Here is a 15067-nt window from a genome sequence, read left to right as displayed (position 1 = left end):
CAGACTGATTTACTGTTGTGGGTTTAGTAACTCTTTTTAAATAAATATATCAGGTCATAAGCATATTCTTTGGAGAGCCTTAGTGTTTATGTCTAGAAGATCTTACCCCTCTAATAGAAGCTAAAATTGTTATGTCTTGGCAAAAAAAAACATGCAGTAAATCTCTGCAGTACATGCACATTACCCCTTGTTTTGTTTCTTTAAAATGTCTAAAGTTCCCTGTGGACTTGGAGAGGGCCCTGCAAATACACCATTTCTTAACTACTATCAGATTGAGTAGTATGAACCAGAGTAGGATTTCTCTATCTGAGCAGCTTTGTTCAGACTTCCCCTATGCTTCACACTCTCTTAATGTCCTATGCTCTGATTTACAAGTCATCTGACGACTATGTTCCTCCCTTTCTTCTGAAATGGGAGCAAAATTTAGTCATGTCCTTGACTCCCTGAAATGGCCCTCCCTGTCTGGTAGATACCAGGAGGCAGGATATAAACTGCTGACTCGCTGGTATAGGACCCCTGCACTTCTTCATAGGATCTATCCTGCTGTATCTTTGTAATGTTGGCGTTGCCAACAAGAACCTGGCACATACATATCTTTTGGTCATGTCCTTGCATACAACCCTTTTGGGAAGATATCAAATGGCTGGTTCATAAGGTTACTGATTTCTCTCTGGAGCTGTGCTCTAGACATTCCTTCTAAACGTCACCCCACTCTTGAGCCGTACGTACAAGAAATCCCTCCTGATCCACTTCCTTAATGCAGCCAAGGTTTGCATCCCACAAAAATGGAAACATACTGATCCTCCATTGGTCGGTCAATTGGATAACTGTGGTAAACTGGATTAATGATCTGGAACGTCTAACATTGGCTTTGAAACATAAAGAGGAACAATTCCGTAAAACATTATTGGCATGACTTTCAGTGTTCAGGAGACTATGCTTTGTATCTGTCCTCCCAGGTCACACGGACTCTGGCCCAGTAAGGATTACATACTCTGTGCCTTTCGGGTTTCTTGGTGGGCACCAATCCCTGTACCCTCTATCCCAGGGTACAGGGATTGGGATTTTTTTTTTTTTTTTTTTTTGGTGTGTTACCCTCATTTTTCTTTCACTTATTTCTTCCTGATCCTCATATTTGATATAATTTAGATTTAAAATTGCTCTTTTGGCTTAAGCCTACTTGGGTCAGACCCCCTGTTTATGTACCTGTAGTGTGTGGTCATGAATTATGTTCCATTTTGCACTACTGAAAAACTACTGTTTTTCATGTAATCGCTTCTCTAAAGGTTTTGGAGTCGTACAAGATGACACGGGTCTGGATGTGCATTGACTTTTTCATTGCTCTAATTATGTACCTTATGACCGTCATTGGTTTGCTATGGTTGGCACACTGCTATCTCTTGTTTTGCACCATGTACTTTGCTGAAAAGTGAAAATGCCTAAAGTACAGACATAGGACTGTTGATTCCAGTAGGAATCCAGTGAGTTGATAGTGCAGCTTGTGTTGCACTGAAATCTGAAGTATTGTTGTTAGGCTGGCTCAGTTCTCCTATGGTGGACTACAGAACACCCCAATGTTATGGAAATAAAGAGAGGGGGAAGTGCTTTGTTGCCTGACACAAAATAACTGGGCTGAATTAACAACACTACTTAGTGCCCCTTCACATATATGTGGATTGGATTCGGTTTGAACCACATCCAATCCACATGACATGTGAATTACCATTGCTTCCTATGTTGCCTGTCCACATATGTCCAGTACGGATTCAGTGTGGTTTTAAAAAAAAAAAAAAAAAGAGTCCGGTCCGATTTCTGAGCAATGCGGTTTAGGTGCTGATTACAGGCTATTGACTTTTATGGGAACTGTTCCTAAACCACATACAGTTGTGTTCAAAATAATAGCAGTCAGACATCACTAACCTGATAAGTCACTGTTTTTGGTAGAAATTATATTTCTACATGGCAAATAATTTACTAGCAGGTGTAGTAGAGTAATAGAAATCCAACAGACCCAACAGTCATGACATGCATGCTGCTGATTCTGTGTAATTGAATCACTAATTGAAAGGGGTATGTTCAAAATAATAGCAGTGTAGAGTTCTATTAGTGAGGTCATTCATTGTTTGAAAAACAGGTGGCAATTATTGCCCTTATTTAAGGAAGGAAGGCAGCAAATGTTGGACATGCTGGTTACAGTGCATTTCTCTCTGAAATTCTGAGGAAAATGGGTTGTTCCAGACTTTGTTCAGAAGAACAGTGTACCTTGATTAAAAAGTGGATTGGAGAGGGGAAAACATATAAAGGAGTGCAGAAAATGATAGGCTGCTCAGCTAAAATGATCGCAAATGCTTTAAAATGGCAACCAAAACCTGAAAGACGTGGAAGAAAGTGGAAAAACTACCATTCGAATGGATAGAAGAATAACCAAAATGGCAAGGACTCAGCCAACAATAAGCTCCAGGAAGATCAAAGAAGGTGTAAAGTTACCTGTGAGTACTGTTACAATTAGAAGACACCTATGTGAAGCCAAACTATCTGCAAGAAGCCCCCACAAAGTCCCACTGTTGAAAAAAAGACAGGTGCTGAAGAGGTTACAATTTGCCAAAGAGCACATTGACTGGCCTAAAGAGAAATGATGCAACATTTTGTGGACTGATGAAAGTAAGATTGTTCTTTTTGGGTCTAGTGGCCGGAGACAGTTTGTCAGACGACCCCCAAACACTGAATTCAAGCCACAGTACACTGTGAAGACAGTGAAGCATGGTTGCGCAAGCATCATGATATGGGGATGTTTCTCATACTACGGTGTTGGGCCTATTTATCGCATACCAGGAATCATGGATCAGTTTGAATACATCAGAATACTTGAAGAGGTCATGCTGCATTATGCTGAAGAGGAAATGCCCTTGAAATGGGTGTTCCAACAAGACAACGACCCCAAACACACCAGTAAATGTGCAACATCTTGGTTCCAGACCAACAAGATTGACGTTATGGAGTGGCCAGCCCAATCCCCGGATCTTAATCCAATAGAAAACTTGTGGGGTGACATCATAAATAAATGCAGTTTCTGAGGCAAAACCAAGAAATAGAGAAGAACTGTGGAATGTAGTCCAATCATCCTGGGCTGGAATACCCGTTCAGAAGTTGGTTGACTCCATGCAACACAGATGTACAGCAGTTCTCAGAAACAGGGCTTATATAACTAAATATTATTTAAGTGACTCAAAGGAAAGCAAAATCTTCAAACATTTTTCAGTTTATATAGTGAATGTTTGAGTTTGTAAAGAATACAAACACTATTTTTTTGAAGTCTAATATTCACTTTTCTTCACTTTTTTTTTTTTAGAGGAACAACACAAATTTGATATATTTTTCTTCATGTTTTGATTTGGAATAGAATGTGTAGTGTTCCCAATGCATTTGTGTGTATGGATATAAAAGCTATTAGAAGGATTTTGAGCTTTATTCACTTTTTTCAAAACACTGCTATTATTTTGAACACAACTGTATATGTCAACAGGATAAGATCCTGAGCCAATCCTGTCCTGAACCTGATGTAAACCTGTGAACAGCTGCTGTATCAATTAGCTGTAAAACCTGAGCTTCAATCCAAACCACATGTGTGAATCAGCTGTTAGGATTCATTGCCGCAAATGCACTGTTATCAACTCGGGAACTTTTGAACACACTGGATTTCTGGCAGATCAGCAGATATTTTTCTGTACTTGCAGAAAAAATAGGGAGGAATGTGCATGTGTTGCAGAGCTGTACTAAACGTTTGTTTTTTGTTTTTTTTTCTTTTCTTTCTCAGACATACACTTTAATAGTAGTAGAGCCCCTGAAAATCTCTTTTATTTTAAATAATACAGACATTCCTTGTACAAAAACTAAAATTACATAAAGGTCCTGATATATATTTTTACAAATTTGGGCTGTCTACTCTTCATCTGTTGAACTGCCCAGCAAGGCTTGTATAATCCCAAAAGTCCTGTGCTTTGTTATATGTTGCATTTTAAATTGAATTGAACGGTTTTCCCATGTGCTAGCACAGTGCACTGTTTTGGATTGGTAGTATTATACAGAATTTATATCACGCCAGTAGTTTTTGAAGGGCTTTACAAAGTGGAGACAGACGGTACAGTTATAATACAATCCAATACAAGAGCAATTGAGGAGGAGGTATTGGTCAACTTCATCAAAAGCAACAGAGAGGTCCAAGAGTAAGAGTACAGATAGTGGCCATTGGTTTTAGCAGTTAATTAGTAGTTTTTAAGTGAGTTGTAGGCGAATAGTTTCTCTGTAGTGTTGCAGGACAAATCCAGACCGAAGGGAGTCGAGGAGGTTATTCGTAGTAAGGTGAGCCCTTTAGTCATTGGCTGTCCTGCTGTTTCCTTCATGAGAAGAGAGGGTTTGTCCTGCAGAGCAGTTGATATTAAGCATTGTTTGTTGTGGAGGGGGGAGTAGTAGGATTGTGTATTTTGTTGCTGTTTTCTGCAATAACATGCAAAATAGTTTTTTAGTCTTCTTAAAACAAAGAAAACCACTGTTTTGTTTGCTTTTTTTTGCATTCAGTTCCCTTATTGAATTCCCATCAAAATTACTAGTTCCTAAGCGATCACAGGCTGGCCAAGCATAAATATTAGTTTGGCATAAAAAAAGGATGCTCCAGTATGTGTAAGGAGCAGGTGGACTATAACAAATGTGACATAGATAAACGTGTCCCCATTCTCAGTATTCTGAATTCATTGTGGGGTTTTTTTCTGCTCTGATTTAAAGGATTCCCAAATGTAGGGAAGTCATCGTTAATCAATGGCCTTGTGGGCAGGAAGATTGTCAGTGTTTCTCGAACCCCTGGTCACACCAAATACTTCCAGACCTATTATCTGACGCCCACAGTACGCCTTTGTGATTGCCCTGGCCTCATCTTCCCATCGCTGATAGATAAGCAACAGCAGGTAAGTCCCTATACCAAGATAAGAGAAGGTACTCATTTACATGCTCTTCCAGGTGTGTGATTGCCATAGTATACAGACTTTACTAACAGATGCTGTGAGCTGAGTTTAGTTTTCCATTCTTTCTAAAAAAAAAAAAAAAAAAAAAGTATTTACCACCAATTTTGTGTTGGACCAAGCATGCTGGCCTGTTAATTATGACACAGCAGCATATCCTGCCCCCCCCCCCTGTCTGGTATTCACCATAATGCCATGATAATGGAACTGGCTGATCTAATGGGTAGCTGAAAAAATGACTGCTGACGTTCTGCAGTAGTAGTAGACTTGGTAGTCTTCCAGCTTGCTGAAGTAGTAGTAGCAGGTCAGGACCCCTACTCTGCGGGGTCCTCAATTAGAGGGATAACGGCACTATACAAATCAGATTTCTCTGCAGTGCAGGTCTGTGTCAGGACATTTGTGATGATGGGTGTGTCTGTTCTGCAGTTATGCCAGCACAGAGCACTAGAGTGGGAGAGCAGAAAGCCACATGTTCACTGAGAGAAGGGGGTATTTAGGCATTGCTATTTGAAAAAACCTTTCCAAATTATATGCAAGGATGTAGGACTATAAATACATTTACAGGTGTGAAATTTCAAATGTGCTTTAATCCATCCATGCTGTAACTCCCTCAGCTACTTGCTGGTATATACCCGATTGCACAAATTCAAGAACCTTATACCTCTGTGGGCTACCTGTCTTGCCGAATACCTGTTCCCAGACTCCTCAAACTGACTCATCCAGAAAGAGGCGAGCAGGGTTGGACAGCATGGTACATCTGTGAAGGTAAGAAGCTGATAATTGGTTAGCATGTTCACCTTGTAGAGTTCCATTAGATAGTGATTTAAATCCATGTTCTTATCCCTCCCCTTCTGAACACAGCCTGGGCTGAAAAGCGTGGATATAAGACTTCAAAAGCCGCACGCAATGATACCTACCGAGCTGCCAACAGTTTGCTACGCCTTGCCGTGGATGGACGACTTTGTTTATGCATGAGGCCTCCAGGCTACTCACGTCGCAAAGGTATTTTCAGGATTTCCTTCTGTTTTCAGTCAATGAAGTTACTTGTTTTACAGTTAGTTTTCATTTCGTTTCCCTGTGAAGCCTGACTGACAAATACCTGTTGAGCCTGCCAGTGAAGTACACGTAATGCAGCTATATGTGGTGGTGTGACAAAAATGCTGCACTGCTCTTGAATTTATAGCAGAGTTGCCACTCTAATGTAGGCTATGTCTGCTTGCACTACAAACTTTTTGTTGCTTTTTTTTTGTTTTTTGTTTTTTCAGATTTCTGATTTTATTTATAATTTTTTTTTTTTCCCCCATTTAACAAATACTAAAACAAAATAACTACCCACCTCACAGGGTGGAACAAACAATCCAACAACACAAATTAATAAATAAAAGAGAAAGGAAGAAAGGGAAAAAAAACACCGGAAAAGAGTGCAATCATCACAATTAAGTGATTAACAGATTGCCTCTATCAAAAATTAGGATACTAACACTCTATCCATTTGGACCATATTGCTTCAAACTTCCATTTAGAGTACCTAAGATGGTAAGTATGTTTTTCATAGAGAATATGTTTGTTTGAACCATGTTACAGAGGGCTTGGCTATCAGCGTTGTCACTGCTGATCCACAAGCATGTAGCTTATCAATCAGCACCTGACCACATGTAGTCCTGTCTCCATTCCTAAAACCCTCCCATTGTGAGGTCCAGTATCTGGGGAAAGTTTGTGAAACCCAAATAATGGAGGATTTAACTCCGTCAAGGAAGGTAAAATGATTTTGTTTACTCAGTGAAGCTTGTGCATCACATAGTTACTGGATTTGGTACCAGTTTAGATTGTAATATAGGAATACAACCCAAACCGGAACTACACCACCTTGTGCAGTGACCAGGGACAAAGTAGATATGAAACCAACACAAAACCTATAGCTCATCAAGATGCCCTCTAAAATGTAAATCATAATTAAAGATGTATAAACTAATAAGTAATATAAGTGCATCCTGCTCTAGGTAACCCAAGCCAACTCGGTAGAAATTTCAATTGATTAAATGTGACAGCAGCTTTCACTGATATTGCACACAAATATCTAAACCAGTCTTAAGAAGATAAAGTGTTGTGCTGCCATAGATATTCAACATATCATAAATCACAACACAAAAATAAATCAATCAAAGTCCCAGAGTGTAAACTGAAAAGTCCATCGTGAATGAACATCTTGATAGATTCAAAGTGCACCAGCCACCATGTGAAAGAAGAGGCTGCTTACCAGAAGTTTAGACCGCACATAATAAGAGGTCCAAAACCGCACGTGGATGAGGCAAGAACCCACAGGGATGGTTGGATGGATGGCTCTACACCACTTGGTCTCCTCAACTGTCAATACCTCAGATCCCCCTCACACTGATATCAAGCCACAGGATGACTTCAAATTCATTCAGTATATCCCGTTTCATCATCATAGGTACATACCAAAAAAAGGGATAAAGGTATCCCATAGTGAAATACTGTTGATCAATTTATTAAAAGTGAATGGAAAGATACTGACAAGCATATAGCAATAAGAGCATTAAAAAAACGCAATGCCAGTGCTCAGGGCGCACCTAATGACGTCACCACTATTTTCCGCTTGATATATGTTTCATTCAATTGAGCGTCTTCTAGGGGCATCAGAGTAGTAGTGAATAGAAACTGCAGATCTTTATAGAACGCAGATTAACCAACACCAGAGGGCACTCATCCTCTCCCAACACTACCCAGGTAAACTTAATGAGATTGTTCTGTGCGGCTGCTACAAAAAGAGATCCAAGAAAATGGACCAGAAAATACATAATAAATATTGTAATATGTAATAAATACAATTTTAAATATTTAAAAATGATCAATGACAAGATTCAGGTATCCCAGTAATTTAGATAACCCCATTGGAAAAGGGGCTGTAGCGACATCAGTTTATCTAAGAATGGCAATACATTTCCACGCATAAACCTAAACGCATGGATTAACCTATAAATATTATTTAGCAAAACCCACTAAACTATAACTTTTTTTTTTCTTATAGATGAGGATATAATCCATAAAAATGTTAATATTAAACACCAGCACGAATGTATCATGCATATATAAATGCATCATTTTAAAACATTTTGCATAAATTACATAAACCAGATAAAAATATGAAAATTATTAAATGAATAAAAATAGCAAAATTCACCAGTATTTAGGATTAAATGTTGAGTGGGATATAAATTCCTTTATTAATAAGGGCTAATGGCCTACATGACTGCAGTTGGTAAATCCAACATGTTTCCCGTTGCAAGATATGTCTCATGTTGTTACTCCCTCTCCAATGTGCCCTACAATTTTCTATTCCTACCACCTTTAAACAAGTGGAGTCTTTTTTGATGACGCAGGGCAAAATGCTTAGGACTATATTTTTTAACCCTTTCTTGGTATTGGTCAAATGCTCCCTATTCTAACATTGTTCTAACATGTAGTGCCCTTTTTAGTCCTATCCACATACTGCAGGTGGCAGGGGCATTAAAGGAGGTAGACAACATTCTTGGTAGAACAGGTGATAAACTGATCAATTTTGTATATTTTTATGGGTAACGGTAGACTGGAAAGCTTTGGTCCTGTGTTATGTTCCAACATTTACATACTAGACACTTCCTACATTGAAAGAAACTTTTAAGATTACTGAAAAAGGTAGGTTGTTTCGGATGCTCAATAACTGTATGAGCAACCAAATTTCTCAAGGTCATAGCTCTATTAAAAATGACCTTAGGTTTACAAGGTAGAATGGGTACTAGCACTTTATCATTCTTAAGTGCATCCCAATGTTTTTCTAAAAGTCTTTTTACCACATAATGTTGCTCTGAAAAAGTAGTTGGGTGCATCCAAAACCAGAGGCACCCTCTTTCCTGGTCTTGGGGGTTAATAAATAATTTCTATCTAAAGGTGAAACATCACGTATTATTATATTATCTTCTGAGGAAGCAACAGTATAACGCTTATCCAAAAATCTCTCTTTATTAACCTGAGCCTGTACAAATCATCTGCTCTGTGCAGTCCTGTCGTATCCTAAGAAAGTGTCCTTTCGTGATCACATGTAGCCATGACTGATGATGACACCATAGGTACATACCAAGTTTTTTGGTATCTACCTATGGTAATGAAACAGAATATACTAAATGAATTTGAGGTCATTTTGTGTCTTGATATCAGTGTGAGGGGGATTCGAGGTATTGACAGCTAAGTAGGCCTAGTGGTGTGGAACCATCCATCCAACCATCTCTCAGGGACTTTGATTTATTTATTTTGTGTTGTGATTTATTATTTGCTGAATGTGTATGACAGCGCAACACTTTATCTTCTTAAGATAAACCAATAAGTTGCTCTTAAAAAAAAAAAATAAGGATTTCACAGTTGTGGTAACAATATAAACTATTTACACGTATAAACTCCAAAAGGTGTTTATCAAGAACATCTAACTGAAGAGAACTGGAGTTCTATAAATATTATACAGAAGATACCATAATCCTAATACCAGTAGTGACCACAAAAATAACCAAACACCAATGTGCACTAAACAAGCGAGCTGCTATGTAGAAATAACAATACCACTCTGTTTTGCTCTGTCAAAATAAGCACCAAATGACCTCAAAATTAAAGCCGCTGTACACAAATACAAATCCCATATAATTGAGCATAAATTCAAAATGACAAAATATTATGCAGTGCTATAATTGAACTCTTCAACATTAATACAAATCAAAACATGAATGCTATACAGTGTGTATAGTATTTTAGTATAGAATACTAAAAGTCCTCTTTTATGCACCAAATTATGCTTTTCAGTTGTGAAAGCACCTTCCGTGCTGCAACCAGTGACCACACCACCACTAGGTGTCTGCTCCCCTCCTATATATGACCTCACACTTAATGTTTGGTCATAAAACGCTTCTTTTCCTTTCTATGGACATCATGGATGTTGCTTATGTCCAGTACTCGCTCCACACATCCCCTCCCAACACCTCTCCGTTTCATGCAAATGAAACTTAAATGTGGTAGTTGCATTTGTTTTCTTTTTTTCAGGTTTGTTTCACCTGGTTATCATGCTAACAATGCACTTCCTGTCCATTGTTGGTTATACTCCTTCACTGTATCTATGGAAGGAGTCGTGGTTGCCACCCAGGCAACTACACCACGTCTGCCTTTGTTCATCTCCATTACATGGTGGATTGATGGGATCTTGCCAGAAAAGCAGGGAACTTGCTTGAAATACCTGTTGTTCTTGACAAAAACCAATGTCCTTGTCCCTTTCCTGTGGGCTGACCTGGAAGCAAAGTTATCCAGCCCAGTGTTTTTGTCCCACACACAACCATGTTTTTGTTAGTTCCACCTGAATTAAACAAGGATTTCCTCTGCAAGCTATGCGCACTACAAAAAGACACCACATATAAAATGTCTTCTGCCACCATTGTATAAATTCAGGGTTCCGGCTATTTGTCTGACACCTTCAGGAGTTGCACTTTGCAGGAGCATGTTTCTGCCAGAACGTGTTAATTTTTTGGCTTTCCCTGAACAGAAGGTCCAGTCCTATCAACCCCACCTAGGTGTTCTTACCTAAAGCTTAGATGTAAGGGATTTTTGTTTTTTGTACTTTTGATTCGTGTTTTTTTTTTTGTTTATTCAGGGGTAGGGCTTGCTTGCTAATATGCAGTCACGATTCCGCTTACTCCACAAAAAGCTGTACCTGAGGATCTGTACTGCTTCATTCATTGTGTGAAACTGTGTTTTCTATACTTCTTGATCATATCGCCACCAATCATGCTCCTCTATCAAGACTGCTGCCTCCACACAGAGACACCGTACAGAATAGAGCATGGTAAACCAGTAAGTAATGTAGATGGCATCAGTTGCAGGGAAGTCTATAGACAATACTAATGACTAGTTCTTTCTCCTGTGCTTGCCTTTTTTGGGCACAGCTTCCTAGGTTCAGGTCCTTTTTAACTATTTTGCATTAAAAACCCTTTCATAAAAATGTTTTTTTCATATACTGGCTGTTTCCTCCAATGGTGATAAGCAACAGGACACAGCTTGAATATTATTTTTCCCCCCTTACAGAGGCATGGGAGCAACACCCAGATACACTGGAAATGATTAGTCATATACAAGCCCGGGGCCACCCTGATAGTCGATCCTCCTCTGGGGGCGAGGAAGAGGAAGACATCTCCAGCTCAGGGGAAGAGGAAGAAGAGCGAGACCGGGACGCAGATGAGGAGGAGGATGCGGAAGAAGAGGAGGAAGAGGATGCCTCTCCATCTCAAGCCAAAAAAGGTGTCAAAGCAAAAAGCGCTGATGTCAACCCTTACGCCCTTCTTGGGGAAGATGAGTGTTAAGTTTTGGATGTGAATTTGAACTTGGCTATGCTTCAGCAGAGGACAGATGGTTGCCTTTGGTTTTAATGCAATCTCATTGCTTAACTGTCTGCTAAGTGTCTAAATAGAACCATTTTCAGACAGTTTTTCAGGAGAAGCTGATGGCATTTGTTCAGTTATTGCTTTTTTTACACTCCAAACTTATACAAAGGCTGGTGAAGTTGCAGGTTTTTGTATTTTGAGGGGTTTGAGATGTTACTTTGCTCACATTTTGCTTTTATCATTCACTTCATGGATTTTTGGCAAAATGGTAGGGTTTACCAAATAGCCAGGGCTGTATTTACCACAATGGCGCTAGCAGACCAGTGCCAAGGGCAGCAGGGTTAATGGGGGCAGCAACATGCAATAAAATTTATAAATTGCTTTGCCTCTCTACTTACTTTCTGTCCTTCATTAGGCCAGCTCTGGATCTTGTGGCTAATTTCAGCAGGAAAAGTATGGGTGGTGGAAGGCACGTTGAGAGAAGTCCTATGGATCTTTTTAGTTCAGGATACATAAACCATCTCTCCCTTCTCTGGTGTGGTGGTCTGTGCACCTGAAAAGTAGCTGTGCATGGAATGCAGACCCCATGCTACCTCCCAATAATTCCATGCAGAGCTTTTGAAAAGGGTGTCATCATTTCAGTGTGCCTAGAGCTTCAGAATGTCTAAATACAAGCCTGCTGTCAGCATGTGGGTTTGCAGTGATGAATAACTGAACTAGGCCTGTTTGCACTTGGTGTGCATTTTCCTGCACAGATCAAATGCACGTATCTTAGACAATCCTATGTTTTCAGTGGGGCATGTTCACCCCGACACCTTTCATCAAGGTTTGTTGAAAACGGGTTTTTCTTACTGCATTTTCAGCACGTCCGTCTGAATTTTCAGAATCGAGTCCATCAAATGCTGTCCTTAAACATGCATGCTAAAATGCATGTGTCTGGTGTGTTCCAAGCCTTACGGAGTCCCCTTTCATTGCTTGTGCCCTGTAGTTGGCAGTTTTTGTTGGCAGATCAATAGGTATGATAATAGACATCTTGCCTATGTAAAAGAAATACTAGTCTTGCCACCCAGGGTTAACCAATCAGATTCTTCCTTTTCTTTCCCCAGCACTTGAATAGAAACGTGAATGGAATAATATTATTGGTTTCCTTTGGCAAGAACTGTTCCTAGTTTAAAATCAAACTCTCTTTTTAAATTTTTTTTTTTATAAAGGATTTTGAAAGAGAATGGCAGATATATTAGAAGTTATTATTCTCATAATAGGTAATATAGAAAATTAGCCATAAACCTATTTACATTTCCAAGTCAAATGATCTTGGTGCCATTTATTCACCAGCATAACGACTGCTTTCAGTGAGAGCTCTATAAACTTTTTTGTAACGACAAGTTACCAAGTTGAGGTGTCTTGACTTGAAACCGAGGATGAAGTTTGCAATACGCAAGGTATTTGGCCGTACTTTAATAGAGCTAAGCTGCCTTCTTCACGCTACATTATATATCGCTTGTGCTTTTTTTTTTTTTCTTTTCTTTAACCATATTTTGATGGAGAGATTTGAGAACCAAGGTGCTCAAAATAAAAAGAGATTGTGTATTTTTTTCCTGACACAAGTTAGTCTGAAATTTAATAATGTTCATCTCCCACCAATGAAACTAGAGGCGTTTTGATAGACCAAATTCCATGAAATTTCCAGTGTTTTGGCTCTGATGGACTTGGGGTGCATGGCATGTGGAGTCGTATAGCATACAGAAAAATTGCAGGTGACTGAATTGTTGCAATGTTGGAGGGAATTTAGTTACATAACAGGAAGCTTACAGGATATGAGTGAGACCTATTGGCAGAGTGACACCCCTACCTCATATCTGGTACTCCCACCTGCCTCAAGCTTGCAAGGCCTGTTTACCCAATTTCTTTTTGTTTTCATGGCTTCAGATGTCTATTTTGCGGTATACAAAATAAATACAACTATATTTACTGAATCCTAACTGGCTTCTATTACTGTAAGTACATTAAAAAAGCCTGTTCTACTTTTACAGCTTCTACCCATGATAGGCGTCTGGTGGTAACTAGGTAATTCTTCAAGTCTGCTGCATGTTCTTCACATTCAATGAAAGTAGGAAGGCCATAAAATGTATGACTTGGCAAAATCTTTTTTTTTTTTTAAAGTTTTGGATAGAGTGGGGGAGGGGTCAAACCCCTGTCAGGTTTTCGTCCTGCTGGTGAAAGTTCCTTTCACTTTATGTCTTGAACATGCAACCGGAAATGAGTGCGAATATCAATGTGAGGGGATACCTGGACCTTTACTGGCTTTTTCAGAGACCATGGTCACCAAGGCAAATGGAGAGGACTTTTCTCCTCCGTGGGGATGCAAAATAACTCAACAGAGGGACTACTCTCTACTGTAATCTAAAATGAACAAAACATTGTTTTGCTTAATGTACATGTTAAAGTGGACCCACCTAAGGATGTACACCACAGAATACCTGATTAATCTTTTATTATCCAGGAAAGCCTCTTCTCTGCCCTCTGTAATTTAATTTCACTTTGTCACTGGGGGAAGGGGGGTCTGACATTCATGGCCAAGCCCTGTCATCCTCCACCCTCCTGTCCAATGAGACTTACTTAGTGACTGGTAAGGGCACTCTAATTCATTGGGGAGATAGCAGTTGGTAGAGTTCAGTACTGTGAACTGAGCTCTAACAATTGTTTTTAATACTAAACTGTATGCCGTTTTATGTGCTATGGCTCCCTTCCCTTTATTTTCACAGGTAGAGTTCATGTGTGAAAGATGGGGGCTGCCATTGCTCACCTTCTGATAATGCCAGTTGCTTGGCTGTGTTCATTCTGTTCCAAATCAAAGAGCAGAAGAATGTCTGTCTGAAAAAGTGTTGATATCAGGTTCTAACCTGCACTAAAAAAAAGAATGCAATAATTGAATGTGTTAAATCCAGCCCAGACACTTCTTTCATCATTTGATGTGTAAGACACTTGTTGCAGAACCAACTTACAGTTGTGTTTAAAATATATAAAACTCACTTGTCATAATAGGGCTGAAGTAGAAAAAGTGGGCTTCAGGAAAAGGTCTTTTTGGCCAAAGCGACCAGTCATAATCTTTGTTTCATTTAAAGTCTGAATTTTACCTGCTCCCCTGCCCATGTCCTTGCCTGTCTTACAAAATGTTGCCGCTCATCAGCCTCCTTGGTGGCTCTGGTTCTTGACTATTTAGTGCAAGAACTTATTTGGAGATTGTCTGCATTCCCCTCTGAAAAGTCCCCAAGTGAAAAATGCTTCTACGATTTATCCCATCATCAGGTGAACTGAGGTGCCAAGCAGGACTTTGTTGTTCATGTCTCTAGAACAATAATTTATTGAATACTGCAATAATTGTAGCCGGGTTTTCAATTACTCTTTGCTTTTCCTAGAAACCTGGATAAAGCTATATGTCAAATTACAAGCATTCCCAGGAACGTCTATTTTGTCCTGGCTTTCTACAGCTCACTCCCCAAAAAGGTATTCTTTCCAGTTCGTGCTGCCTCCCCGCTCTATTTCTCTAATGGAGCAGAGCTTTCACATGTGTAGTGGAGCAGGTGAAAGTGCATGGGCCTGAGCAGCAAATTGTCAGGCCTGTGGGAAGACAATGTCATT

General features: G+C 39.5%; 1 protein-coding gene across 1 annotated transcript in view; it reads left to right on the top strand.

The window, feature by feature from the left end:
• GNL1 (G protein nucleolar 1) overlaps window positions 1-13401 on the top strand; it is a 37297-nt gene extending 23896 nt beyond the window's left edge. The window contains exons 9-12 of the mRNA XM_089656938.1: window positions 4780-4958; window positions 5627-5777; window positions 5874-6014; window positions 11130-13401. Of these exons, the coding sequence (XP_089513064.1) occupies window positions 4780-4958; window positions 5627-5777; window positions 5874-6014; window positions 11130-11404 (746 nt within the window). The 3' untranslated portion in view covers window positions 11405-13401. The remainder of the gene's footprint in view (window positions 1-4779; window positions 4959-5626; window positions 5778-5873; window positions 6015-11129) is intronic.
• The last annotated feature ends 1666 nt before the right edge of the window (window positions 13402-15067 follow it).

Source organism: Staurois parvus, unplaced genomic scaffold (assembly GCF_062004578.1).
Source record: "Staurois parvus isolate SC_StPar_1 unplaced genomic scaffold, SC_StPar_1.0 ptg000950l, whole genome shotgun sequence".
NCBI classification, from domain to species: domain Eukaryota; kingdom Metazoa; phylum Chordata; class Amphibia; order Anura; family Ranidae; genus Staurois; species Staurois parvus.
The sequence above is the reverse complement of the archived record's forward strand: the minus strand, read 5'-3'. Positions and strand labels throughout refer to the sequence as shown.